The 27,966-nt window shown below is 39.6% G+C and overlaps 1 protein-coding gene across 1 annotated transcript in view; it reads right to left on the bottom strand.

Moving 5' to 3' along the window:
- Positions 1 to 525: 525 nt before the first annotated feature.
- The window catches only part of HADHB (hydroxyacyl-CoA dehydrogenase trifunctional multienzyme complex subunit beta), a 38,383-nt gene continuing 10,942 nt past the window's right edge, over positions 526 to 27,966 (bottom strand). Inside the window, exons 4-12 of the mRNA XM_032271877.1 lie at positions 22,531 to 22,630; positions 13,612 to 13,656; positions 9,823 to 9,922; positions 6,497 to 6,584; positions 4,800 to 4,987; positions 4,285 to 4,465; positions 3,461 to 3,582; positions 716 to 795; positions 526 to 627 (exon numbers count right to left, since the gene is read on the bottom strand). Of these exons, the coding sequence (XP_032127768.1) occupies positions 576 to 627; positions 716 to 795; positions 3,461 to 3,582; positions 4,285 to 4,465; positions 4,800 to 4,987; positions 6,497 to 6,584; positions 9,823 to 9,922; positions 13,612 to 13,656; positions 22,531 to 22,630 (956 nt within the window). The 3' untranslated portion in view covers positions 526 to 575. The remainder of the gene's footprint in view (positions 628 to 715; positions 796 to 3,460; positions 3,583 to 4,284; positions 4,466 to 4,799; positions 4,988 to 6,496; positions 6,585 to 9,822; positions 9,923 to 13,611; positions 13,657 to 22,530; positions 22,631 to 27,966) is intronic.

Raw genomic sequence — 27,966 nt, 5'->3', positions numbered from 1 at the left:
CAGTGAGGGATAAGGACAAGCTAATACCTTGAAGAACTAGAAGAACAGAGTTCACAGAGTTGGAGCAAGGCAAGGGAAGGGGCTTGATTGATGTGAAGGTCACAGTGGAGGCCAGTGACGCTACAGCCTTGTGAGGGAGCGGGAGGGAGTCTCAACATTGGGAGGCTTTTATAAAAGGCTATTAGGAAGATTGTGTAGCAGGGTGTGTAGCCATATGAAAAAATGCCCATGATATCTTAATGGAAAAGAATACAAGTTGTATACTACATATATACATGCGTGTGCGTGCACGCGCACACACACACACACACACACACACACAAATGTAAAACTTATAGGAAAAAATGGAAAATAATCCGAAACTGTAAAATGATATACCAAAGGAAAGTATTATTAAAAAAAAAAACAACAAAAAACACCACATAAACCAATTATGAACTCAGGGCTTAATATACTCTCAAACCAGTGTAATAAATAAATAAATAATAGACCAGTGTTAACCATTTATTAACCAGTATAATAAAATGTGGGCAATCAAATACTTGTGATTATAGTCCAAGGATACAAACTGCTACCTACCCAAGTAATAGTTGATCTTTTGGATCCTGAGACACATACATAAAATCCCTTAAAAAAAAAAATAGGGTGAAAAAATAGATAGGTGAGCTCTGGTAATACAGAAATCAGAGATGATTTGTTTGAACATTTACTTTACCTCAAATATGCCTTCGGCTTATAACCCATGGCCAGAGCCTTTTCCTCTGCCATAATCAACATTGCAGATGCGCCATCAGTCTGAAATGTCAACCAGCACAACGTTAAAATTCTTCAGCCTATCTGGAGGTCTTTCTCTAGCCATCTTATATATTCTGTAACTGACTCTATTAACTCATTAGACTTATACAGAGATTCTGTAGAACACCACTTACTTCACTGTATCCATCATTAAATCATAATTCAAACACACACAAACCGACTCATTTTTGGAGGATGAGGGTAGAGGAGGCTGTTCAATACTATCATAATTATCAAAATGAATCAACGCAAAAAGTAACTTTAGAAATAAATGCTCATGGCCCAGCATGGTGGCTCACACACTTTGGGAGGCCAAGGCAGGCTGATCAGATCAAGAGATGGAAACCATCCTGGCTAAAACGGTGAAACCCCATCTCTACTAAAAATACAAAAAATTATCTGGGTGTGGTGGCACATGCCTGTAGTCCTAGCTACCCGGGAGGCTGAGGCAGGAGACTTGTTTGAATCCAGGACGTGAAGGTTGCAGTGAGCTCAGATGACACCACTGCACTCCAGCCTGGGCGACAGAGCGAGACTCCATCTCAAAAAAAAAAAAGAAATGTTCATAATAAACACTTATTTAAGCCAAAGTTTTTGGCTTTTGGCACAAAATATGAACCAAAATAAACATATCTCATATTTATTTATTTTTACATTTTCTGGGCTGTTTCTCAGCTGCTTTCTGCCCATGACTTACAGGTCATTTTATTCTGCTTATATACTCTGTAATGAGCAAACCAATGGGAGAGTCAGCTGAGAACATTAAAACCACAACCTTCCCTCTTTGGATACGCCCCATACATTTCTTCCCAAATAACAACCGAGAACCTGGAGGACAAGGAAGCACTACTGAAAAAAAGTCCCTCATCATACTTCAAAAAAGAAAAGCTTTCCTCAAAAGTCCAGAATTCCAAAGAAAAGGAAACTATTCTTTATAATTTATAAGATCAAAATAAGTTCTACCACATTCTTTCGTTTTTTTTTTTTTTTTTGAGACGGAGTTTTGCTCTCATTACCCAGGCTGGAGTGCAATGGCGCGATCTCGGCTCACCGCAGCCTCCGCCTCCTGGGTTCAGGCAATTCTCCTGCCTCAGCCTCCTGAGTAGCTGGGATTACAGGCACGCGCCACCATGCCCAGCTGATTTTTTGTATTTTTAGTAGAGACGGGGTTTCACCATGTTGACCAGGATGGTCTCGATCTCTTGACCTTGTGATCCACCCGCCTCGGCCTCCCAAAGTGCTGGGATTACAGGCGTGAGCCACCGCGCCCGGCCCTCTGTCATATTTTTATAACTCAGCAACCCTGAAGAGACTATGTAGCCACCAACAGGGTGTCCATAAAGTCTGGAGACACAGGTGACCATATGGAATAAACGGTTTACAGACATTACATTAACAGGTTCAATGTGCTGTGGAAAACTGCAATGAATGTGGTGCACTAATGAGTCCCCAAAATCCATGTATTGTGACATGTCACCTCTGATGATTTGTGTTCTGATTCTTGCTGAATAAACCTGGGCCTTTAGCATATCCCAGAAGTAATCAAAAAGATTCAGATCTGGCATGTGTAGTCCATGCCACACAGCCCTATCATCCAATTTGGTTTTGCAAATGACCAATCGAACCAGCCCTTCCTCACCTGGGCTTAACAGGGTGGCGTTCCATCCTGTTGGAACTACTCCAGGTACCACTCCCCTAGCCTATCAAGAGCAGGCATTAATTAGTCACTTACCATGGGCAAATGTCAAACACCTGCCTATGTTTTCACGACTTTATGGCCAGGTGGGTGAGTTATATTGTAAAAGAAACTTTGACCAGATGGCCTATATCCAGAAGACTATAGCCAAGGTGGTAAGAGAAGAGAAATCACATCTTACAAGCAGCAGGAGAATCAATAATGATGTTTAATTGAGGAGGAGTCAGAAAAGCAAGGAAGAATGTGAAGCTACATGTGGCTAAGTTTAAAAAAAAATGGGTATATTGTTTCATGATGTTTACAAGAAAATAATGTTGGGTTCAGTGTGAAGCAGTTTTCTAATAATCAGAGCTGGAAGAAGTATCCTGCTACTATTTCTGCCTACTTTTCCTTGTCTTCTACGACTTCCCAGTTCATACCTTATGCTCCAACCTACATTTTTCCCAAAGAAGCCCTTGCCCCTGTACTTCCTTGATTTTGCATTTGCTGTTCCCTCTGTCCAGAGTGCCTGTTAAAAAGCCTACTTAAACTGGCTTTTACTCTTCCTTCAAGATTTGCTGCTCAAGTGTTACCTCTTCCAACAAGACTCTCTGACTATCCCACATCTGGGTCAGGGGTTCTCTATTTTCTCCACTAGCCTATGCTTACAGCCATCACAGCATCTCATTATACTGCAATTGTCTATTTTCATTTCCAGGGCCCACCATAGGCCATAAAAGTTTTTTAAGCGCCTGAAGAGAAGCGCTTTTGTAGCAGAATGGTGGCTGGATTAGGTGACTTCTCAGGCCTTAATACTTAGTCTTAAAACTATTAAATGGAGTCTATTTTTTCTTAATGACTCCATTTTAACATAATTATATTTTTAACCGTCTATTCATAATACACACAAAAAAATTTATTTTAGGTTTTTCTATGAAGAGTACAGAAATAGAAGAGTCACCACTAAACACAAATAGCATCGACGGTTACCAAGAAAGAAGAATTTGCAGCTGTGACTGTCCCGTAGGGCTTGATGAACGCAGGTTTTAGTTTGGCCATCTGCTCCAGTGAGGAAGGTCGGATGCCATTATCTTTGGTAACTGTATCTTTTCCTATAGAAAAAAGGATTTTTTAAAAACTCTATGGAACTACAAGCCTTATATATCTTCTCCAGAGAAATATGCTTTAAAAATTACAAAAACAAATGAAGTATAAACCTTACCTATTCACTAGAAGGACAGTGTTTATTGTTATCATGTATCACCAAGTTTTAAACTAAATTCTTAAAAGGCATTTGGGAAATCATCTAAATGCTTTACTAAAAATGGGACATCCTATTTTCTTAAGACATTCATTCACCGTTGGCTATTCTATACAGAAGTCAAACGATTCAGGAATTTTAAAAACAGGCATGTATATAAGAACTAAAATATGTCAGCAAGATCTAAAAGGAAACTGTTTTTCTTTCTTTCTTTTTTTTAAAATTAAACATGAAGTCTCATTCTGTTGACCAGGCTGGTCTTAAACTCCTGACTTCAAGTGATCCTCCTGCCCAGCCTCCCAAAGTGCTGAGATTACAGGCATGAGTCATAGTGCTCAGCCCTTAAAAGGACACTCTTATAGAAATTTTAAAAAAATGTTTACCTATTGTTACAACATAAATCAAAATTTGAGTCCATGTTTAAGAATAAAGACTGAATATTCTGGAAACAGAACATACTTATGAAAAAGCCGTTGGGATTTTTTTTGAGTTTTAGGAGGAATTCAGGCAACTCAGAACTCCCTAATAAGTGTCACAAAGCATTTCATTTTACCTGGTACTTTGAAGGGTACAACATCAGAAAGGAGTCCTTCATCCTGTGCCTTCTTGGCCAGACTGTGAGAGCGCAGTGCATATTCATCCTGTTCCAGCCGAGAAACAGCAAAGGCAGCAGCCAGTCGGTCTGCAGAGTGGCCCATGGTCTCACTGGTGGAGAACTCAGCAACTGCAGGGAGCTGGGAAAGGAGATATCCGAGGAGTAGGGACACTGTTAACAGTGTCCTGTTATTCCAACACCTAGGATTGTTTTGTCTTATTTGGAAAAGTTAAAATCCATTTGTTTGCTATCAATCAATCAAGACCAAGACAAGAGAAGCTCTTTGTGAGCAGAGGATCTCTAAAGAGGGCTCACAAATGAAAGTTTTCTAACCACCATCTTTTTTTAATCTTGACCAAATAACCCCACCCTGTAACTATAGAATCTATACCTATTAGAGCATAGCAGAGTCCATACTGCCATGCCTAATTCTAAATCTCTGCAGTGGGATGCCCTGCAAATGCAAGCCTTACCTCAGGTGCTAGGAAATTCAATCGGAATTTAGAGATTACAGACAGTCGCTGGCCCACAGATTTGGCCTTATTGAGATCAAGCATCAGTTTTCTCATTTTCCTTGAGTGACGAATAGGAATGTCAGACATCAACTCAACACCACCTGCCACGACCACATCACACTGGCCAGAAGCAATCAAACCAACACCTAGAAGGCACAGGTTATACTTCATGAATATCGTTTATAGTAACATACCATTCCCATGTAAGCTTCTTGATTAAAAAGCTGAGTAACAGTTATCAACTTTGTACAACATCTGTAATTATTAAAGTTTTCAACTGTTCAGAAGAATTAAGATAATTTTTTTAAATGACTAAAAACACTTCAACACGTTAGAGAGAAAAAGTTTCATTCCTGACATATGGACATCCACTTCTGGAAATATCCATTGGACCAACTCTCAAATCATATTCCAAGCTAGAACATCTTGCATATTTATATGCTCCCAGCTTTAGTTTTAAAAAAGATTTTTTTATCCTATAAAGAGAATGTTAACTTCTGCTACAAAGCAGAGATTCTAGCTGTTGAAATGTAAGGCAGGCCCCCTCTCTCCTTATGGCCACTGGCCAGTATTTGGTTTCTCTAACGGGGAGTTGGTCACATGCTGCCTAGAGTGGTGAATGCCCCCAGTCATGGGCATCACTCTCTGCCATGCATGAGGTGGGCTGCCCACCTGGGCCTTGATGTTACTAGATGAGCACATGATTACTAAATCTTTCAGGCTTCCTGTCTCCTCACATTAAGGGCTGATGCTACAAAACATCCCACAATTTTGCTAAAGTTTGTTAGGAGAATTTTCAGTGATTTATAAAAATACCAAGGATGTGGGGAGAAAGTGAAGGAAAGAGCTGTGCCATCTAAAGCAATGATTTACAAGTATGGTAATGGTGAAGGAAGGAAGACCGTAACTTTGTGGGAAAATGTCGTATCTGAGCCACCTAGGTTGCAAGCCTGGCAGGTTGTAAACTGTTTATTCATGCCTCAGATGCTGAAGTACTTTCCTAGAGATATACTCCTGCAGTTGATAAACCCTGCTGCAGCCAGCCACATTCCTCAGGGACAAACCACACCAAAGGCAATGTCTCTCAGGTGTGGAGAGCAAAAAAAAAAAGTTAACTATGGTCAGACAGAACCCCCAAATTTTAAACCTGATCTTATTTAAACAACAACAACAACAACAACAACAATGCAAGCATAGAGGCTCATGCCTGTAATCCCAGCACTTTGGAGGTTGAGGTAGAACCATCAACAACAACAACAACAACAACAACAACAATGCAAGCATAGAGGCTCATGCCTGTAATCCCAGCACTTTGGAGGTTGAGGTAGAACCATCACTTGAGGCCAGAGGTTTCAGACCAGCCTGGGCAACATGGCAAGATCCTGTCTCCACAAAAAATTTTAAAATTAGCCAGATGTGGTAGAGTGCCTGTAGTCCCAGCTACTTGGGAGGCTAAGGCAGGAGAATCCCTTGAGCTCAGGAGTTTGAACCTGCAGTGAGCTATGATGGTGCCACTGCACTCCAGCCTGAGTGACAGAGTGAGATTGTGTCTTTAAAAAAAAAAAAAAAAAAAAAAAAAAAAAAAGGTACATTTTTAAATGTAAAAAACAAAGGAGGAAAATTAACATATATCATCTGCTTCCATTTAAACATACCTGTGGTCATGGCTTGGTTGGCAGAGATACAAGCCATGGTGACAGTGTGAGCAGGAGTCTTGTCAGAGAAGCCAGCTCCAAGGGCAGCCTTCAGGAAAGACAGTGAATGAAATGATCACTATAAGGGAAGGGCATCATGTAAATGATGCTTTGAACACCAATCTTCATGGTCATCTGGAAAGGGTTTCAGTTTAAAATTCCCCAGAGCAATATTTAAAATAAAATTAAGCCCATCACAGAAATGGTTTACTAATATTTAATCTTGCCATTAATTGACAGGCATCTGCAAAATTCCTGCTGGCTGGTTTCTAGTGTGGACACAAGGCTACAATACTCCTCTGTCTCACCTAATTTCTTATGATGCTTTGCTCAGGGCCTTGAAGGATATCAATATATAATTTGATTTTAACTTGTTTAATGTTCAAATATACTTACAGGAACCTATTAAAGAGAGTTGGTGGAATGATGAAATATATTATGGGGTAGAGTCCTCACGATCTGTGTTATCAGGTCTCATGATCAGTCACAAAGCTTAGCAGCAAAGCAAAAGTGATCAAACATGAAATGATGATTCACAAACAGAGTTCCCACTTAGGACCCTGTCTGCTTTATACCTATCTTTCTGCTTACTGCTAGCTAGTCTTACTGACCATCTGATACTTCAGATAGCACACTGCAGACCCAATGCAAAGATGAATTGGAAAGCGTGTCAACTATACAGAAGCTCAACTCAATGAAAGAAACTGGAGAACAGCCTGGGTTACAGGTTAGCCTGTGAACAAATAAGGGTCAGACCAGTTAACAACTGGTCAGGATGATGGCATAACAGATGATACAAAGAGAATAATTTGTCATCTGAAAGGCTTTAAGGAAAACTGATGTCATTTATCTTGTAAAGATGGCCTCTATTATGACAGCACAGTGTAAGTGAAACATGAAATGAGGATGTCTATAATTTTATTATGCTATTTATTGGGGGAAATTATGCTGCCAAAAACCAATCAGTGTCTGATTCCATTTTTGTTTCTGTAAATAATGCATAGGTGCATTATAAAATACCTATTTTTATAGTATTAAAGTTTTACTTTAGAAATTAAGCTTCCAGATTCCCCCCCAATCCACATACACACCCACACATTATTTACTATGAAATACTGGATCCCATTATAAGAAGTTCATTTTTATTGGTCTTTTCCTGAAACTATTTTCCTCAGAATGCAAACTCTCCTATAATTTAGTAAAATAAATGTTTCCAAAGTCTCAATTAGAGATTTAATGTCTCTTAATTGACTTTTACCTTTATACTTCTATTACTTTTATGATATTTACCATAATCTATAGAAACAGAAATGTGTTACAGTGATGTACCTGCAACATGACCTCATTCTGGTCTTTATAGGTAGGCCTGATTCTAAATGCCCAACACTGCTTTGTTGAGAACTTCTGCCAGGCACCCGCAAGTCAGCCTCTCAACGTAAACCAATCCAAAAGGTAGAGAGGCACAAATATCTCAGGGGGCAGGAGAGGAGAACTCTGCAGTGGGACAAGTGTAAGGGGCACTTAGGTTGCAATGGCTCAATTCTCACAAGAGCCTTTCTAATATGTGTTGCCCTTGGCCCTAGATGACTCTCAGGACTGAAAGGGCTTTAAATAGATGTGGCTATTGGTGACCCTTGTCCACACACTTCTATTCAAAGTTTGAATTGCTCTCAGGGCACTAAGGGAAAAGGAGGAAGATGCCTCTAATTTGGAGAACAGGGAAATACGCTGAACCTTTCAATAAAGTCAGGTTCCTGGGAACACCAGAAGGCTTTAGGACTACATATTAACATTATTAATACAGGTAATAGGGCCTAAAAAATTCTTTGGCCGGAAATGTTAGCTTTTAGATTACAATAAGCTTTTAAGTGACATTCTCATAACGTATCCCCTCAACCCAATCTTTCCCTGCAGACACTGCAAAAATTACCTGGAGTACAACATAACTGGTATTGGTATTAGTATAGAGCAGGCAGAGGGAATCTACCTCCTGTCAATCAATAGCTGAGATCTGCATATGGATGTAAAATTTCCAGGAAAAATCCAGAGAAAAACATTATTGCTTTAGTTTTAGAGAAAAAAAAAACTGAATTACAGAGAAAATGGAAACATTTGTTTTTATTTATCTATTATTTTGAGATGGAGAAGGAAGAAAGGGTGGGATGAAAAGCTGAGCAAGAGAAGAAAACAGCAAAAAAATTTACTATTTACATTTTAAGGGCCCTTATATATTATTTTCAGAATATAAAAAGTTGAAATGTATCGTGAACACCTTGATGTACTCATGAAACTGTCATATTTGAAACATTCAGAAATGTCAAGGTTCAGGGAAAACCAAAAAATTTCAGAGGAGAAATAAAATCTCTTCCTGTTTTTAATTCATTCCTGTCCCTCAGCAGCACACTGTTGATCTTGGTAGACTTCAGTCATGCCAGACCTTCAGCAGTGTTAACATTTCTGATAGGTATAGAGGTGGAGCCAAACAAGCACTTTCAGTCCTGCTCATTTGCCCTTCCTTGTCTCTTAGTCGACAGTGATAGAAGTTATTACGCTCACAACTATACTGAACTCAGCAATGTAACAAGCAAAGACCAGAACTAGAGAAAATGCTGAGTACACTGAGATGTGCTTTTGGTGCCAACTTCATCCAAACAATCACTTTCAAATTGAAACAAAGCCCAGAAGACGTGTTTGGACTCTCCACCGCGAAACGCCTGTAGGACACATCCCAGAAGTTCCAAGGCCTGTCGTTATCTTGGTTGCCCAATCAACACTACATGGAGCTATGCCAACTAGGGCAAAAGTAAACTCCTGTGAAATAGTTAAAAAAAACAAACAAACTGCCTTACATGCCATCTAGTCGATGGGAACAAATGAGTAAGCAAGGCTAATTCCAGCTAACAAAAACCAAGTCATGAAATTAGTTCTCTGCAAAACGTTGAAATTTCAAATTAATTGGAAGCCATGATATCTAACATTACTAAAAATACTATCAGCCACACTTTGCTGATCTGTTTTCCTAACACAAGAAAAAATGTCCTAAAACAGCTCAAATAATCTGATTTACAGTAAAGTATGAATATAAACTAATATAGTGTATGTCATTGGATTTATATTACAATTCTTTTACATATTAAGTAACACATTACTCAAGCTGTAAGATTACATCTTAGGTTAAATGTAACTGAAGAGATTTTAAAGGCTTTTAAAAAGTAACTTCTATTAGTTGAAATTCAATGTGATTCTCCTATTTCTCTCTTTAAACAACATAAAGTTTGTTTACCCACCTCTCTAGCCACATTGCTTGTTTTCACTTCCTGAATAACTGTGCCAAAGATGATATAATCAACTACTTCCTTGGGGACACTGGTCCGATGCAACAAACCTCTGGAAGTAGAAAGCCGAAGCAAAGAAACATTTCACACATCAAGGCAGCACCAGAGGTCATCACATAAAACACTGTGCTTCTTGAAAAATGTTAGCCTTGAATTTAAAAGGAGAAAGACTGTATCTTTAATTTGACAAGCATGTGGCACCTTCTCAAAGAAGAAATGAATGAAAGAGTGATTTAAAAGGCAACATTTGATGCTCAACTGGTAATGAGAAGTTAGAGAAAAATAAAAAATAATTTGGAATAGGATAAAATAGATAAGAAACCTACAAATTAATATTAGTAGGAACCAAAGTTTTCAGTAAAAAAGAGACAAAATATTCAATCAAAGAGATGAAGTAAAGTCTCCCTTCAGACTATTAAAAAAAATTAAAAACAGTAAGTCCCAGGTATATTAAATTTTAGTTTGAAATATCAATATGAACAAATGATTGAAATTATTTATTCTAGTTGTATCCATGGATAGAAACTAGACATAACACTCCAGTAGGAATGAGCACTCCTTGAACCCAGACTTGGTTCCTTTTTTTTTTTTTTTTTTTTTTGAGATAGTCTTGCTCTGTCACCCAGGCTGGAGTGTAGTGGCACGATCTTGGCTCACTGCAACCTCCACCTCCTGGGTTTAAGTGATTCTCCTGCCCCAGCCTCACAAGTAGCTGGGATTACAAGTGCCCGCCAACACACCTGGCTAATTTTTGTATTTTTAGTCAAGACAGGGTTTCTCCATGTTAGCCAGGCTGGTCTCGAATTCCCGACCACAAGTGATCCACCCGCCTTGGCTTTCCAAAGCGCTGGAAGTACAGGCATGAGCCACCATGCCTGGCCCCAGACTTGGTTTCTAAATGCCATTCTCCATTAAAGAGACAAAAGGTTTTTTAAGAAATGACTGATACCAGGTCCTAAGGAAAGTACAAAGTGAATCTCCACCTTTTTTGTGCCAAAAGTAAGGAAGCACTCAAAGACAAATGGGACCATATCAGCTGGGCACAGTGGCTCATGCCTGTAATCCCAGTACTCTGGGAGGCCAAGGCAGGGGCGGATCACTTGAGGTCAGGAGTTCGAGACCAGCCTGGCTAACATGGTGAAACCCCATCTCTACTAAAAAAAAAAATTAGCCGGGTATGGTGGTGTACGCCTGTAATCCCAGCTACTTGGGAGGCTAAGGCAGGAGAATTGCTTGAACCCAGAAGGCGAAGGCTGCAGTGAGCCGAGATTGTGCCATTGCACTCCAGCCTGGCAACAAGAGGGAAACTCTGTTTTGAAGAAGAAGAATAAAAGACAATGGTTCAAAAACAGGAACATGGGGTATATACATTTATCAAAACTCATCAAACTACACAGTTAAAATCTGTGCATCTTATTGCATGCAAATTATACATCAAAAACCAGTGTTATAATAAAAAACAAAAGGCACACAGGGGCCAACTTGAAGGAGCGCCACAGATAAAATGTAGAATAAGCTGAGCTTCAAAATGAGTGATGACTAAACTTATCAATTAAAAAAACTAAAAGAGGGTTAGATACATTGGCTCACACCTACAGTCCCAGCTACCTGGGAGGCTGAAGTGAGAGGATCATTTAAGGCCAGCAGTTCCAGGTTGCAGTGAGCTATGATCACGCCACTGCACTACAGCCTTGGACAGAGTGAAACTGTGTCCAGAAAAAAATAAATTATGAATTTGAAAAAAAAAATTTTTTTTTGAGAGAGAGTCTAGTGTGGAGTGCAGTAGTTGGATCATAGCTCACTGCAACCTTCAACTCCTGAGCTCAAGTAATTCTCTTGCTTGGCTAATTAAAATTTTTTTTGTAGAGATGAAGTCTTGCTGTGTTGCTTAGGCTGGTCTCAAACTCCCAGGCTCAAAAGATCCTCCTACCTTGATCCTCTTGCCTTGGTCTCCTAAAGTGCTGGGATTATAGGCGTGAGACATGACACCCAGCTAGTAGATTTTTTTTTTTTTTGAGACAGTTTCACTCTTGTTACCCAGGCTGGAGTGCAATGGCGCGATCTCGGCTCACTGCAACCTCCGCCTCCTGGGTTCAGGCAATTCTCTTGCCTCAACCTCCTGAGTAGCTGGGATTACAGGCACGCGCCACCATGCCCAGCTAATTTTTTGTATTTTTAGTAGAGACAGGGTTTCACCATGTTGACCAGGATGGTCTCGATCTCTTGACCTCGTGATCCACCCGCCTCGGCCTCCCACAGTGCTGGGATTACAGGCTTGAGCCACCGCGCCCGGCTCAGGCTAGTAGATTTTTAAAGGAAAGTATGCATACAGAGAAATGCAAAGCTCTAAGGAATGAGACTTGCAAAATGCCTTTAAAAAAGAGAAAGAGGGAGAGATCCAGGTTTTTTTTTTTTTTTTTGGCTTTGTTTTTTTTTTAAAAAGACGGGGTTTCACCATGTTGGCCAGGGTGGTCTCGAACTCCTGACCTCAAGTGATCCACCCACCTTGGCCTCCCAAAGTGCTGGGATTACAGGCATGAGTCACCGCGCCCAGCCGATCCAGCTTTTTTTAAAAGATAGGGAAGAATCAGTCAGGATACAGAAGAAAAATCATAAAGGCATATTACTAAGAAGTCGACAGAAGACAAGTGAGTACAGCTTAAAGTGTCAAGTGCTATAAAGTACAGAGACAGAAGACTAAAATCAGTACATTTAGCAATCACAAAACCATTATTAAGCGAAGATACCAAAGTATAGTTTCTATAAAACGAAGGGAGAATGAAAATAGGTATTATAAAATCAGACAAAGGAAACTTATAGTAAGGAAACAGAAATAACTGCTACGTTCACTCATGGTTGACGTCTTGCAGGAAGAGTAGGAAAAAAAAACAGAGTCAGAATGGGTAGAAGGGTCAACTGGAAGGTTTCTACAAACTAACAAATAATTGTGGCTAGCTGAAAACACAAAGGCAGCCGGGCACGGTGGCTCACGCCTATAATCCCAGCACTTGGGAGGCCAAGGTGGGTGGATCACAAGGTCAAGGGATCGAGACCATCCTGATCAACATGATGAAACCCCGTCTCTACTAAAAATACAAAAAATTAGCTGGGCATGGTGGCGCACGCCTGTAGTCCCAGCTACTCGGGAGGCTGAGGCAGGAGAATTGCTTGAACTCAGGAGGTGGAGGTTGCGGTGAGCCGAAATAGTGCCATTGTACTCCAGCGAAACTCCGTCTCAAAAAAAAAAAAAGAAGACACAAAGGCAAAGTGTCAATGAAAAATGAATGAGATAATCCCTTATATGTTATTTCCATCCCAGAAACAGTAACATATTTAATGACTCTCACCAAATTATTTATCTAGCCCAATCTTATTTAACTACATCTAATTTTACATTTTTACTTGGTTTGCACATGAATCTTCAAGTGTCTTTTATACTTCTTTCTAGGTAAGTATCTACAGAATCTGTTCAGCTACCCTTACACAAATTCCTAAGGCAGTCATCAAATATATGTTTAGGCTGATCAATAGAGTCCTGTGGCTAGCTAAGGGAGCATTAAAATTTACTGTCATGCTAAGACACTGTTAAGCCTACAAAATAAATATTGCCGATATTCATAAGCTGCTTAAATTTGTGTAGTACAGATGGCTAAAATAAGAACAAATTGCTGTTTTATATGTAAAAACCAGAGAAAGTGCCTTTAATGAAATAAGAACTGAAATAAAACTGCATTTACTTACGTAAGTGCTGCTCTAGCCACATCATGTGGCATCAGGTCTTTATACCTGGGGAAAGAAAAAAAAAATAATTTAAACCAAACCCTAGAGCTTCAATGAAAAATTTTCATTCTATTTGAAATACCCAGAGATCATCAAACACATGCTGCTACAAACACACTTAACTTTACTATTCAAGGCAGTCCATCATTTCAAATGAAGAAATAGTGTGACTTCACTATTTGTCATCCTTAAAAATCTAGCAAGCATTAACCCCTGCTGAGCTTGCTAAGAATCCAACAAAAATGTTTGTCCAATACCTTAATGTTCACCACAACATATGCTAAATTTTCTTTAAAGTGACCCCACCTTTGAGGTCTCTTTTCCTTTAAACATTTTATTTTAAAAGTATACTATGTATTGATTTTGTAATGCCTACAGGGCTACAGGTGATGTATTAGGACTTTTGAAGAAACATTTTGCTTTTAAGTAACTTGAGATTTACCAAAGAATTGGAAAGAGGCTGAGAATGGTGGCTCACACCTAGAATCCCAACACTTTGGGAGGCTGAGGTGATATGACTGCTTGAGGCCAGGAGTTCAAGACCAGCCTGGGTAACATAGCAAGTGAGATCCTGTCTTTACAAAAAAAAATTAAAAATTAGCCAGGAGTAGTGGCATGCATCTGTAGTCCTAGCTACTCAGGAGGCTGAGGTGAGAAGATTGCTTGAGGCCATGAATTTGAAGCTGTAGTGAGCTAGGATCACACCACTGCACTCTAGTCTGGGCAGCAGAGCAAGACCCTGTCTAAATAAATAAATAAATAAATAAGAATTGGAAAGAGAGAGCAGAGTTCCTTTTTCCCCCTGCTTTTTCTGATACTGACATCTTATATAACCATGATGTACTTATTAAAACTAAGAAATGAACACTGGCACAATACTGTTCACTAAGCTACTAACTACCCTCTCTGTTCCAGGATTCAATCCAAGATACCATGTTGCATTTAGTTGCCATGCCTGCTTAGACTCCTCCAATTTGTGACAGTTTCTCAGTCTTTCCTTGTCTTTCATGACCTTGACACTTTTGAAGACTGGGGTTACAGATTTGGGGGAAGAATATCAGAGAGGTAAGCTGTATTTCTCTTAGCTTTATATCAGCAGAGATAAAGGAGATCAGTCAGAGTGGTGGGAGACACTACAGGGAAAGGAGCAGGCCTTCTGAAAGGTCAGAAAGCTGAAGGCAGCTGTTCTATAACCCTGAGGCAACGCAAGGAGAAGGTACAAGGGAGTGTGGGAGAATTTATCTTAAACAAGTTTGTTTTTGTTTACTCATGTTGACCAGGAACTGACCTTTGATCATCCGCATGATGTTCCCTGGAAAGGGAACAATGAATATTAATTTGTATAGGTTGTATTAGCTATAGGCTTTCAGCATTGTGCCTGCACTAAACAAAAGTAAGCAGCTCCAGCTTCTCCAGGCTGTTCTCTGGCCACTAGAGTCAGGCAGTTTCCTAGCTGCTCTTACATAGCATACCTGCGTCTGAGGACTCATTTCATCCATCGGCCAGGGTCTGCAGTACACACCTGGCAGGATATGTGATATCAACATGACTTACTACCAGTGATGTTAACTTCATCATTTGGGTCAAGTGGTATCTGCCAGTTTACTCCACTATAAAGTTATTATTTTTTCCTTTTACTCAATTTGTTAGAAGTGAGTCACTAAGTCCAGCCCCTACTCAAGGGGAGAATTAAGTTGCACCTTCTAATGGCAGGAATAACATAGACTTTTGTAGGGTTAATATAAAAAAAAAAGTCATGCCCAGTGTTTGCTCTAAGTTTCTTGGACCTTGGGAGCTAAAGTTATCATTTCTTTGGCAGTAAGCCCGGGGCATTAGGAGCTCATGATGACCCTGGCTTATGTCCGAGGAGCCGGGAATCTGGCCAATTCCCGTCTCTTTGAGAACCGTAAACAAAGCCAAGGATTGCTGTTACATAATGATAATGTTCGTGAGAGACAAGACAAAGAGCAGCTGGTGTTTACTATAACCTAAGTTGAACTGCAACATATAAAATATAGACAAAAACCAAAGAAAAAACGGAAGGAGGGAAAAAGAGAGGAAGAGAAAGATTGCGGAAAGTTGTAACTCGCGCCTTGCCCGTGCTGCTGTAATGCCGGTGCTGAAAAGAGAGGGAGAGAGAGACAAAAAGATTGCTTAAAGTTCTAACTTGCGTTTTGCCCGTGCTGCTGTATTGCCGGTGCTGAGGAGAGGGAGAGAGAGAGAGAAACAAAGAGATTGCTAAGAGCTGTAACTTGCGCTTTGCCCATGCTGTTGTAACGCCGGTGCTGAAAAGGAGAGTGCTTAAAGTTCTGACTTGCGTTTTGCTCGTGCTGCTGTAACGCCAGTGCTGAGTGTCCGGACGGACGGTCTTTGGGTATGTCCCTTTTGTAAATAAAATCCTCTTCTTTTACCTATAACCTTTTGTAAATAAAATCCTCTTCATTTACCTATAACCTTCTGTAAATAAAATTCTCTTCTTTTACCTTGTTATTCCCGGCCTGGTGTTTTCTTCTCGCGAACCTGCCTCCAAATTACAAATCCGAGCTCGGTATCATTCCTGTTCTTAGTAACAGAACAACTTTGCTGACATATATTGAAATCATCACAGTAATTGATAAATATTTTGGGGGAGATAATCTGACTGTGCAAATATTCTGTTTCTTCTTAACATTTCACCTAATTTTAGCATTCATTTGCAGATCTTGCAGCAAGTATTATGTGATATTCTAATGATTATTTTCCTCATTCTTTGTCTTATTTATTTTTATTTTTTGAGACAGGGTCTCACTCTGTCATTCAGGCTGGAATGCAGTGGCACAATCAGAGTTAGAATAGCCTCAAACTCATGAGCTCAAGCAATCCTCTCACTTTGGCCTCCCTTGCAGGTAGGACTACAGGTGTCCGCTACCACACCCAGCTAATTTTTCATTTTTCAGTTTTTGCAGAGATGGAGTCTCACTTTGTCCATTTCAGTCTCAAACTCCTGGCCTCAAGCAATCCTCCTACCTCAGTCTCATAAAATGCTGGGATTACATGTGTAAACCACTATACACAGTCCTCTTGTATTTATTAATTAAAATTCTTCTGTAAGGAATATTTATTCCTTGTCATTTATTTATTTTTATTTATTTATTTTGGATAGAGTCTTACTCTGTTGCCCAGGCTGGAGTGCAGTGGCATCATCTTAGCTCACTGCAACTTCCACCTCCTGAGTTCAAACGATTCTTCTGCCTCAGCCTTCCGAATAGCTGGGATTACAAGGCGCCTGCCGCCATGCCCAGCTAATTTTTCTATTTTTAGTACAGACGAGGTTTCACTATGTTGGACAGGCTGGTCTCAAACTCCTGACCTCAAATGATCCACCCATCTTGGCCTCCCAAAGTATATTTATTTATTTCGGATTAGATTCATGGGCATTTGTTTTATTCTTTCGGTTATGTTCCAAAACTACTGTAATGTATTTTATTGCTCAAATCATTGCAGCTTTGGTGACTGGTAGCTCCTGCAGGTCAGTTCTGTGTCCTTTTGACATGACCACCCCCCACCCTGGTTTTTAAGTACTTCCTTGCTTTCTGGCACTCCAAGTTCTCCCTGCTCATCCTGTCTTTTCTCTGGCTCAGCCTTGATCACTCTTCAAAGGAGCTCTGGTTCTTTGTATTGAAGAATGCTATTCAGAAAGGCCAGGTGAGGTAGCTAACGCCTATAATCCCAGCACTTTGGGAGGCTGAAGCAGGTGGATCACCTGAGGTCAGGAGTTCAAGATCAGCCTGACCAACAAGGTGAAACCCTGTCTCTACTAAAAGTACAAAAAATTAGCCAGGCATGGTGGCACATGCCTGTAATTTCAGCTACTCAGGAGGCTGAGACAGGAGAATCACTTGAGCCCAGGAAGCAGAGGTTGCAGTGAGCCAAGATCGCATCACTGAACTCCCAGCCTGCACAAGAGTGAAACTTCTTTTCAAAAAAAGAAAAAAAAAAAAATAGAAACCAAGATCTGGGTTTGAACTCTATTTATTTGTTTGTTTGTTTAAAGATCAAAAATAAATTCTCCTTATTTTTAAGTCAAAGATTTAATCACTGGATTAAATAAGATTCATTCTTCAAGTACCTGAAAATTAAAACTTGAGAACTCGAAAATATATATATATATATATATATATATATATATTTTTTTTTTTTTACATTTAGGTCTACAGACCATCCTGAGTGAATTTTTGTGAAGGATGTAAAGTTTGTTTCTAGAATCTTTTTGTGTGTGTGTGTGTGCATGAGGATGTCCATTTGTTGAAAAACGGTATTTTTTCTACTATTGCCCCTTTCCTTTCCCAAAGATCAGTTGACTAAATAGGTGGTGGTCTATTTCTGGACTTTCTATTTTATTCCATTGTTCAAATGTTTCTCCATTACTTCACCAGTGTCATACTTCCTTGTTTACTGTAGTAAGTTTTGAAGTTGAATAGTGTCAGTCCTCCAACTTTGTTCTTCTCATTTAATATTGTATTAGTTATTCTGGATATTTTGACTTTCTGTATAAACTTTAGATAAGTTCGTTGCTATCCACAAATAACTTGTTGAGATTTTGATTGGGATTAAATTAAATGTATAAATCAAGTTGAGAAGAACTGACATCTTAAGAACACTGACTCTTTTAATCCATGGAACATAGAATCAACTTATTTAATTTTTGATTTTTTTTATCAGAGTTCCATAGTATTCCTTATATAGGTCTTGTACATACGTGGTATATTTATATCTGAATGTTTTTGGGGGTGCTGATATAAAAGGTCTTGTGATTTTAATTTTAAATGCAGTCTTCATTGCTGCTGTATATAAAAGCGATTGATTTCCGTATATTAATTTTTTGTGGTTTTTACTGAAAACTTACTGTAATTACTTCTTAGATTTTGAAGTATTTTTGTTAATGTTTTAGATTTTTAATATAACCAATAAGGCATCTGCAAACAAAAAGAATTTTGTGACTTTCTTTCCAATGTGATACATTTTATTTCCTTTTCATGTCTTACTGCATTAGCTAGGACTTCCAATGTTATGTTGAAACAGTGTGGTGAGAGGGGCTATACTGGCCTGCTCCTGATCTTAATGATAAAGCATCTTCTTTTTCATTATTAAGTATGAAGTTAACTATAAATTTTTTTTTTCCTGTTTGATTTGGGTTTATTGTGCTCTCTTTTTTTCTAGTTCATTAAAGCAAAAGCTTAGATTGTTGATTTGAGGCTTTAGCTATTTTTTTTTTAGAGGAAGAACGAGAGAAAGAAAGAAAAAGATAAAGAAAAAGAATAAAGGAAAGGAAGAAAGAGGAAGAGGAAGAGGGAGAGAGAACAGGGGTATTGCTTTATTGCCCGGGCTAGAATGCAGTCTAAAACTGGGTATGCCTGTAATTGTGTTTAATAATAGAGACATTAAAAAAAATGAGGGAAGAAAATAATTAACAAGCAGCCAACCAATATTTCATTTAAACCTGTAAATACGTGTGATGTAGTACTGATAAGAGTGTATATTTTGTGTATTTAAAGTGGAGAGTTCTATGAACGTTAATTAAGTCTACTTGTTCCAAATCTGAGTTCAAGTCCTAAATATCAATGTTAACTTTCTGTCTCATTGATCTATCTAATATTGATGTTGAAGTCTCCCACTATTATTGTGTGGGAGTCCAAGTCTCTTTATAAGTCTTACATATCTGGGTATTTCTGTATTGGTGCATATATGTTTAGGATCTTTAGCTCTTCTTGTTACGTTGATCCTTTTATCTTTATGTAATATCCTTCTCTGCTTCTTTTGATCTTTGTTGCTTTGAAATCTATTTTATCAGCAAAAATTGCAACTCCTGGTTTCTATTTATTTATTTAAGCTCTCCATTTGGTTGGTAAATTTTTCTCCATCTCTTTGTTTTGAGTCTTTGTATATCCTTGCATGTGAGATGGATCTGGATGTAGCATACCAATGGGTCTATATATGTGTGTTTGATACTGTCATTTAACGTTAGCTGGCTGTTTTGCCCATTAGTTGATGCAATTTCTTAATTATGATGATGTTCTTTATTTTTTGGTATTTTTTAGAAAGGCTGATACTGGTTGTTCCTTTCTATTTGTAGTGGTTCTTTCAGAAGCTCTTGTAAAGCAGGCCTGGTGGTGATGAAATCTCTGAGTGCTTCCTTGTTCACAAAAGATTTTATTTTTCCTTCGCTTATGAAACTTAGTTTGGCTGGATGTAAAATTCTGGGTTGAAAGTTCTTTTCTTTAAGGATGTTGAATATTGGCCCCCACTCTCTTCTGTCTTGTAGGGTTTCTGCTGAGAGATCTGCTGTGAGTCTGATGGGCTTCCCTTTGTGGGTAACCTGACCTTTCTCTCTGGCTGCCCTCAGTATTTTCTCTTTCATTTCAACCCTAGTGAATCTGGCGATTATGTGCCTTGAGGTTGGTCTTCTTGAGGAATATTTTTGTGGTGTTCTCTGTATTTCCTGGAGTTGAATATTGTCCTGCCTTGCTAGGTTGGGAAAGTTTTCCTGAATAATATCCTGAAGCGTATTTTCCAGCTTGGATTAATTCTCTTCATCACATTCAGGTACACCTATCAAACGTAGATTAGGTCTTTTCACATAGTCCCATATTTCTTGGATACTTTGCTCGTTCTTTTTTTATCATTTTTTCTCTAATCTTGTCTTTTTGTTTTATTTCATGAAGTTGGTCTTCGACCTCTGATATCTTTTCTTCTGCTTGATCAATTCGGCTATTAAAACTTGTGCATAGTTCGCGAAGTTCTCGTGTTGTATTTTTCAGCTCCATTAATTCACTTATATTCCTCTCTAAATTGTGTGTTATTGTTAACATTTCGTCAAACTTTTTTTCAAAGTTCTTAGTTACTTTGCATTGGGTTAGAACAAGTTCCTTTAATTCCCAGAAGTTTCTTATCATCCACTTTTTAAAGCCAGCTTCTGCTAATGGAACACAGTCTTTCTCCATCAGGTCTTGTTCTGTTGCTGATGAGGAACTGTGATCCCCTGTAGAGGGAGAGGCATTCTGATTTTGGGTATTCTCAGCCTTTTTAGGCTGGTTTCTTCCCTTCGTTATAAATTTATCCATCTGTGGTCTTTATAATTACCGTTTTTATAGTTGGGTTTCTGAATGGACGTCCAACTTGTTGATTCCCAGCGCTAGAATCTGAGCAACCCACTGTGCCGGCCAAAACAGCGGCTTTAAGATTGATGGTGCTTTTCTGACTCTGCACCAAAAACTGCCACACCAGGCAGCAGCAAAACTGCATCACCGGCCTCAACAGTTGCGCTGGTGACACGTGGGGCTCCTCCACTGGGAATCTCCTGGTGCGTGAGCAACAAAAATTGATCTGAAAGTGTGGCGTCCTCTCGTTCTCTGCTCTTTCAGTGGGAGCTGCAATCCTGAGCTGCTAGTGATCAGCCATCTTGGATCTCTCCAAAATATTTTTACTTTCATTTTCACTCTGAATCACAGAAGAACCATGAGTAGTTTTCCAAATTTTTCATAGGTAAATCCAGTTTCCTCAAATTCAGAACAGACTGATCTGGAGAAAAGTCCTATCAATCTGAAAATGCCTACGTCATAAATTACTTACCAATTACAATTCTTTTTTTTTTTTTTTTTTAAGTCTCACTCCATCACCCAGGCTGGAGTATAGTGATGCAATCTGCCTCCCAGGCTCAAGGGATCTCCCCGCCTCAGCCTACTGAGTAGCTGGGATTACAGGTGCACGCCACTATACCTGGCTAATTTTTGTATTTTTGGTAGAGATGGGTCTCACCATGATGTCCAGGCTGGTCTTGAACTCCTGACCTCAGGTGATCTGCCCACCTTGGCCTCCCAAAGCGTTGGAATTACAGGCCTGAGTCACCACACCCACCCAACTTATCTTTTACAATCTTTATTCTCATACTGTCACACTCCTCTACCTGATTGACAGACTTCTGAATTCCACTGCTAGAGTCTATTCCCAGAAGTGCTTCCCAAATGCCTCTACCCCTAAGAACCTGATCTTCCAAATAACACTCAAGTTGAAAGCAATGTTTCTGCAAATTAAACAGAAAAAGACTTTTTCCACTTAGAAAATGATCTTCTATTATAGCACATATCTTCAAGGTCTTAGGTTTCCATGTTAGTACATAAAGATAGGTCTCATTATTTTTAACAGATGCCTAACATTCTGCAGCATTTTTTAAAGCTGGCAACTACCTATTCAAAATATAAACAATAAAACAATCTAAACAGAATAGAATGAACAGTTTAAACCTTGTTATCAAAGTCCATTATCAGCTTTTGGATAGACTAACCCTCACTTGGGGACAGAAAAGAAGCATAAAAGGACAAAAAGAAGAGCAGTTTGGATCTAGGAAATTCTGGAGCTGGTCTAGGATCATTCTGGTCCCATACACTTGTGGTTGTTCTATCCAGGGGTTTGGATCAGCCCTATCAACTCCAATTTTAATAATTTCCAGGAGGCCAAACCAGTGGATTATAAATAGGCCCTTCAGAATGCCCATAGGCCACATCTTCAGCACTCAAACTTTTGAGGAGGCACAGAGACCATGTACTTGTCTCCAGAAAAGCAAAGGATAGCTCTGTTGGAAGAAAGCTATACGGACCTCTAGGCTTTCAAAATAGAGCTGTTTCAAGTAAAGCTATACGAGGCTTATTCATGAGAAGGATGAAAAACAAATATTGCCATATTATTTCACCACTGCCTTAACCTATTCTATATTAATTTTATGGGACTGCTATCCAAATATTAGTCCACTAACAATATGATTACCTACTGGGTTACATTTACAAAGACCACTTTTGAAAGTGTCTTAAAAGAAGGAAAAGTATAACACAATCATGTCATACTTACGAAGTGCCTGACAGCAAAAATGGAGTGCGAACACCATCCACCACCACAATATTCCTTATATTGGGTTTGGTTAACGTCTTCTTCGTTTTGGTCTGGACGGCTTTAAGATAAAGTTAAAAAGAAAAAACTACTAATTAAAATATATAAAGTCTGATGATGTTTACTTTTTTTTTTTGAGATGGAGTCTTGTTGTCGCCCAGGCTGGAGTGCAATGGTGCCATCTCGGCTCACTGCAACCTCCACCTCCCGGGTTCAAGCAATTCTCCTGCCTCAGCCTCCCAAATAGCTGGGATTACAGGCACCTGCCATCATGCTAGCCAAATTTTTATAGAGACAGGGTTTCACCATGTTTGCCAGGCTAGTCTCAAACTCCTGACCTCGGGTGATCTGCCCACCTCAGGTGATCTGCCCGTCTTGGCCTCCCAAAGTGCTGGGATTACAGGCATGAGCCACCACACCTGGCTGACTTTTACATTTTTTAAGACAGTCATTTTAAGAATATTACACTATTAATGCCAACCTGCATTTGCCATTTACTAAACCACTTTAATATATTTTTTTTTAAAGGCTAAGAAATTGACTAGCATTTGTAAGTTTCTAAATAATATTTAAGATAAACAAAACTTATATCCAATGATGACAGTATTTATGCCATTAACAAAATAGTTTGTTTTTATTAAGTGTTTGACAACCTATTTCATTAGAAGTAACCAAGTTTACATGCAAATCTACCCTTAATATTAGAAGGTGCAATAATTGATATTGTTCATTCTTCACATAGCTTGATGTTCTTACCTTTCTATGTGGAAATAAAGGGCCCTTGGTTGGTGACTTGCTATTCTGCAAAAACCTACATGCCTAAATACTTTTTAATCTTAAAAAGGCAAACTTCCTTTAGGTTACTTAAAGAATAAAATATAAACATGTGCCTGTGGTTTTTTAAAAAAGTAAATAACACTAAACTGGAGAGTAAAAACCAAAGTTCCCTCTTTATGTCTTCCCCTGGCATATTATTTTCTTCTGAGAGGTAAAGTCTATTTGGTGTATATACTTTCAAATCTTTTCTTTTAGTTCATTTACATGCATATACTTCTACATTATGTATGCTTTTTTGGCTTAACAATATAGCTGGAAGAGCCTTCCATGATATATCAAAATCTAGTTCATTATTTTCTTGTTGTTGTTAATGTTGGAATTTACCTACTTCATCATCATTCCTTCATTAGAAAAAAATCCTAAATTACTGGGAATACAATGTCAACAACCACCTTACCACACCTGTCAACGTCACAGACAAATATTTATAGTAAACATCTACAACCAAGTTGAAAGAAATAATAGAGCTAATGGTCATGATAAAATAAGGAAATAGGGCGTAAAGATGACTCTGGCAGCATTCATGGAGATGTGCTGCTGGTGAAGGAAATAAAGGCAACAAGGAGGTAAGCAAAGAGACCGGCAAACCCAAGTATGTGGTGCAAAAGGCCAGAGTAAAGGTAGTATCAACGTGAATGAAGAGGAAGGGACCAATATAAGAGAGTTTATAAGGGAAAACAAGTTATGTTGGCAACCAATCAGATAGAAAGAAAAGAAAGAGGAAATCAGGATTATAAAGGAAGCTGAGAGTCTAAGAAAACCTAGCTACCCAAAACAAAGTGAGAACTGGTTTTAGAAAAAAAAGGTGACTACTTTTTTTTTTTTTTTTTTTGAGATGGAGTTTCACTCTTGTTACCCAGACTGGAGTGCAATGGCATGATCTTGGCTCACCGCAACCTCCGCCTCCTGGGTTCAAGCAATTCTCCTGCCTCAGCCTCCTGAGTAGCAGGGACTACAGGCACACACCACCATGACCAGATAATTTTTTTTTTTTGTATTTTTAGTAGAGACAGGGTTTCACCATGTTGACCAGGATGGTCTTGATCTCTTGACCTCATGATCCACCCGCCTCAGCCTCCCAAAGTGCTGGGATCATAGACGTGAGCCACCGTGCCTGGCCTGACTTCATTTTTTTTTTTTTTTGAGACAAAGTCTCACTTTGTCACCCAGGCTGTAGTGCAGTGGTGTGATCTCAGCTCACTGCAACCTCCACTTCCCAGGTTCAAGTGATTCTCCTGCCTCAGACTCCTGAGCAGCTAGGATTACAGGCGCCTGTCACCCATACTTGGCTAGTTTTTGTATTTTTAGTAAAGATGGGTTTCCCCTTGTTTGCCAGGCTGGTTTTGAACTCCTGACCCTCAAGTGATCCGCCTGCCTTGGCTTTCCAAAGTGCTGGGATTACAGGTGTGAGCCACCATGCCCACCTCATTTTTAAACTCGCTAACTTTGAGGTGACAGAGAGACATCCAGGTGGATATGTTAATTCCATAGTAGCTAGAAGATGCAAAGTAAAACCTATGAAGGGAAGTGAGTCTAGATTAGTAAGTCACAAGATACTAAAGCTTAGAATACAGAAGGAAAGCAGAGATGTATTTTGTAATGCCCGTTCTCCCACAGCCCCCTCTACTTCTTTAATTTTTAAATTTCCTTTTTCTTCTTTAACAATAACAGATGCTTTTTTTGTTTGTTTGGGTGGGGGAGGGGTATTTGTTGTGGTGTGGTTTTGGATATCCCACAGCCCCCTCTAAAGGGAGTTGCCCTGCTTATAGTCCCTGCCAAAAGCAAGGCCACAGGCACATCCCTAAGTCAATGTAAAAGCTGATTTGATTCAGAGTAGGTACCAAACTCACCAATGCTCCATCCATATAGGAGCCAACCAGAAACCAGTGTCATCTACCTACAAGTGATCAACTGTGCTGGTCAGATTCTCTATGCAAAGAAGCATTGAAAGAAATGTCAATTAGTTGAAGCTGAAAAGATGCCATGAGGAAGAACCAGGGTGACAGTAAACTGAAGTCATTCGTAAGCCAGAGTTTGTAAACAATAAGTGAGCAAATGAGCCAGCAAGAAGGAATAAGGACAAAAAGGAGCAGAAAAATCAGGAAAGGGACATAACATGTGGTGCATGACAGAGACAAAGAAGCTGGTCCCTAGAGCTGCTTGCTTGGTTCCTAACACCTTTCCAGGTGTAGTACACACAAACCCTCTCATCCTTAACTTGAGGGTCCATCACTACAACAAAAAGACCCTTGGCTTTGTGATGTCCCTACACTGAGAAGGCTGAGGGAAGATGTGAGACAGCAACTTGAGAGGTAGTAGAAGAATCAAGAGAGAACAGTGTACAAGATCAAAGGCCGGAGAGTGTCAAGAACAAGGTGGAAAAATCTATCAGTCCTCCAGGAGAATCCTTACTTCAGTAGACTGAAAACAGGCCACTAAATTTAAAGATTTGCAGACTACTCATGACTGACCTTGGAGGTGACAGGTCCAATGATACACCATCATGTCATTCCACTTTTTAAAAACTAACCATATATTCCTTTTATATACCTTCAGATAAAATTCAAATCCTTAACTCTTCTAACAAATAGCCTGCTTTACTTGGTTCCACCTTAACTATCCAAAAGTATTTTCCACTACTTCTCAAAATAGAACAAGACGGGCCAGCCCCCAGTCCCTTACAGCCTTGCTCAGGTCAGCCTCCTTGCCTTCACTCACAGATCTCCTATCTGCCTGGCACCCTTTTTTACCCATCTAATTCTCACCTGTCTCTTGGGCCTCGTTCACATTCCATCTCCTAGTCAAGCGTTCCCTGATAACTACAGTTACCAATGGTTCCTGCCTATAAACCTCTGGGCAAACTCTAGGTCACAAATTGGCTGATCCACATAATTTAGTATAATATAAAGTAATTAAACTAACTCTACAAGCCACATTAAAAAAATATATATTCGTTATGATGTATTAGTCACCTAAGGACTCTCGTTCTGCCTCATGTGCACACTGGCTCCTAAGCACATCAAAATTTCCTCAAGGGCAAAACAATACAGCTCCATTTTATATAATCTACAGAGCTATGGCACACAGCAGTAACAAATCATAAGAATCTGAATTGGGGCGGGGTGTGGTGGCTCACGCCTGTAATCCTAGCACTTCGGGGCCCGAGGCAGGCGGATCATGAGGTTAAGAGATCTAGACCATCCTGACCAAGATGGTGAAACCCCATCTCTACTAAAAATGCAAAAAAATTAGCCAGGTGTGGTGGTTTGCGCTTGCAGTCCCAGCTACTCGGGGGGCTGAGGCGGAAGAATCACTCGAACCGGGAGGCGGAGGTTGCAGTGAGCCAAGACTGCACCTAAACCTACTCAGCACAGGCAGGTGCCTGCTTCCTTCCTCAAATCAGCTGGCCACTTTACATTGTTTTAATCATGTGCCTTCTTGCACCACTATCATCAGTGTTAACACAAATTACTTGCAGGACACTGTGTTAGACACCAGGGATATCACAAAGCTAATGACTCACAGGGCTTACAAGACAGTTGCAGAGACAGAAACATCAAAAACAGTTACAGGCCGGGCGCGATGGCTCATCCCTATAATCCCAGCACTTTGGGAGGCTAAGGCGGGCAGATCACCTGAGGTGAGGAGTTCGAGACCAGCCTGGCCAACATGGTGAAACCCCATCTCTACTAAAAATACAAAAATTAGCTGGACGTGGTGGTGGGCGCCTGTAAACCCAGCTACTTGGGAAGCTGAGGCAGGAGAACTGCTTGAACCCGGGAGGTGGAGGTTGCAGTGAGCCAAGATTGTGCCACTGCACTCCAGCCTGGGCGACAGAGTGAGACTCTGTCTCAGAAAACAAAAACAAAAACAAACCAAAAAACAAACAACAACAAAAAACCAGTTACAGAGCAGTATGACGAATAGTCTAAACACCAGATATATGGTTTCCTCTGCTGGTGTTCAGAATGACCTTCTCCCACTTGGCAAGGATCAGGTCTATTTGCGTGACTTTGCAAAGACCTGGGTGAACATTAGAATTAGGGAAAAGGCAAAACAAGACAGGAATTATTTCTTATGGGGCTAATATAAATACAAATCGATATCCTAGTTAGAATGTAAAGGCCACAGGAAATGTATTTGTTATATGACAACATGAATATAACATGGTCTAGTTGGGATTAGGCAACAATAGAAAAATACCATTCTTGCACTTATATTGAATTCATAGTTTTTAAAATGCTTTGAGATATCTTCATAACTATATGAGGCTGACAAGGCTAGACTTATATTTCTTTTTTAGATGAAGAAACTAAAGCACAGGGAAATAAAGTGACCAGTTCAAGGTCACACTATCCAGAAAGAGGTAGAGCTGGAAGACAGTACAGGTCTTCGGAATCCTGGAAGGTATTTTTTTTCTTTCTTTTTTTTTTTTTTTTTTTGTGAGCCAAAGTCTCACTGTCACCCAGGTTGGAGTGCAGTGGCGTGATCCCAACTCACTGCAACCTCCACCCCCTGGGTTCAAAGTTTTTGTGCCTCAGCCTCCCAAGTAGCTGGAAC

Source organism: Sapajus apella, unplaced genomic scaffold (genome assembly GCF_009761245.1).
Source record: "Sapajus apella isolate SASKATOON/1434 unplaced genomic scaffold, GSC_monkey_1.0 scaffold258, whole genome shotgun sequence".
In the NCBI taxonomy this organism is placed as follows: domain Eukaryota; kingdom Metazoa; phylum Chordata; class Mammalia; order Primates; family Cebidae; genus Sapajus; species Sapajus apella.
This window is presented reverse-complemented; position numbering and strand designations above follow the sequence as displayed.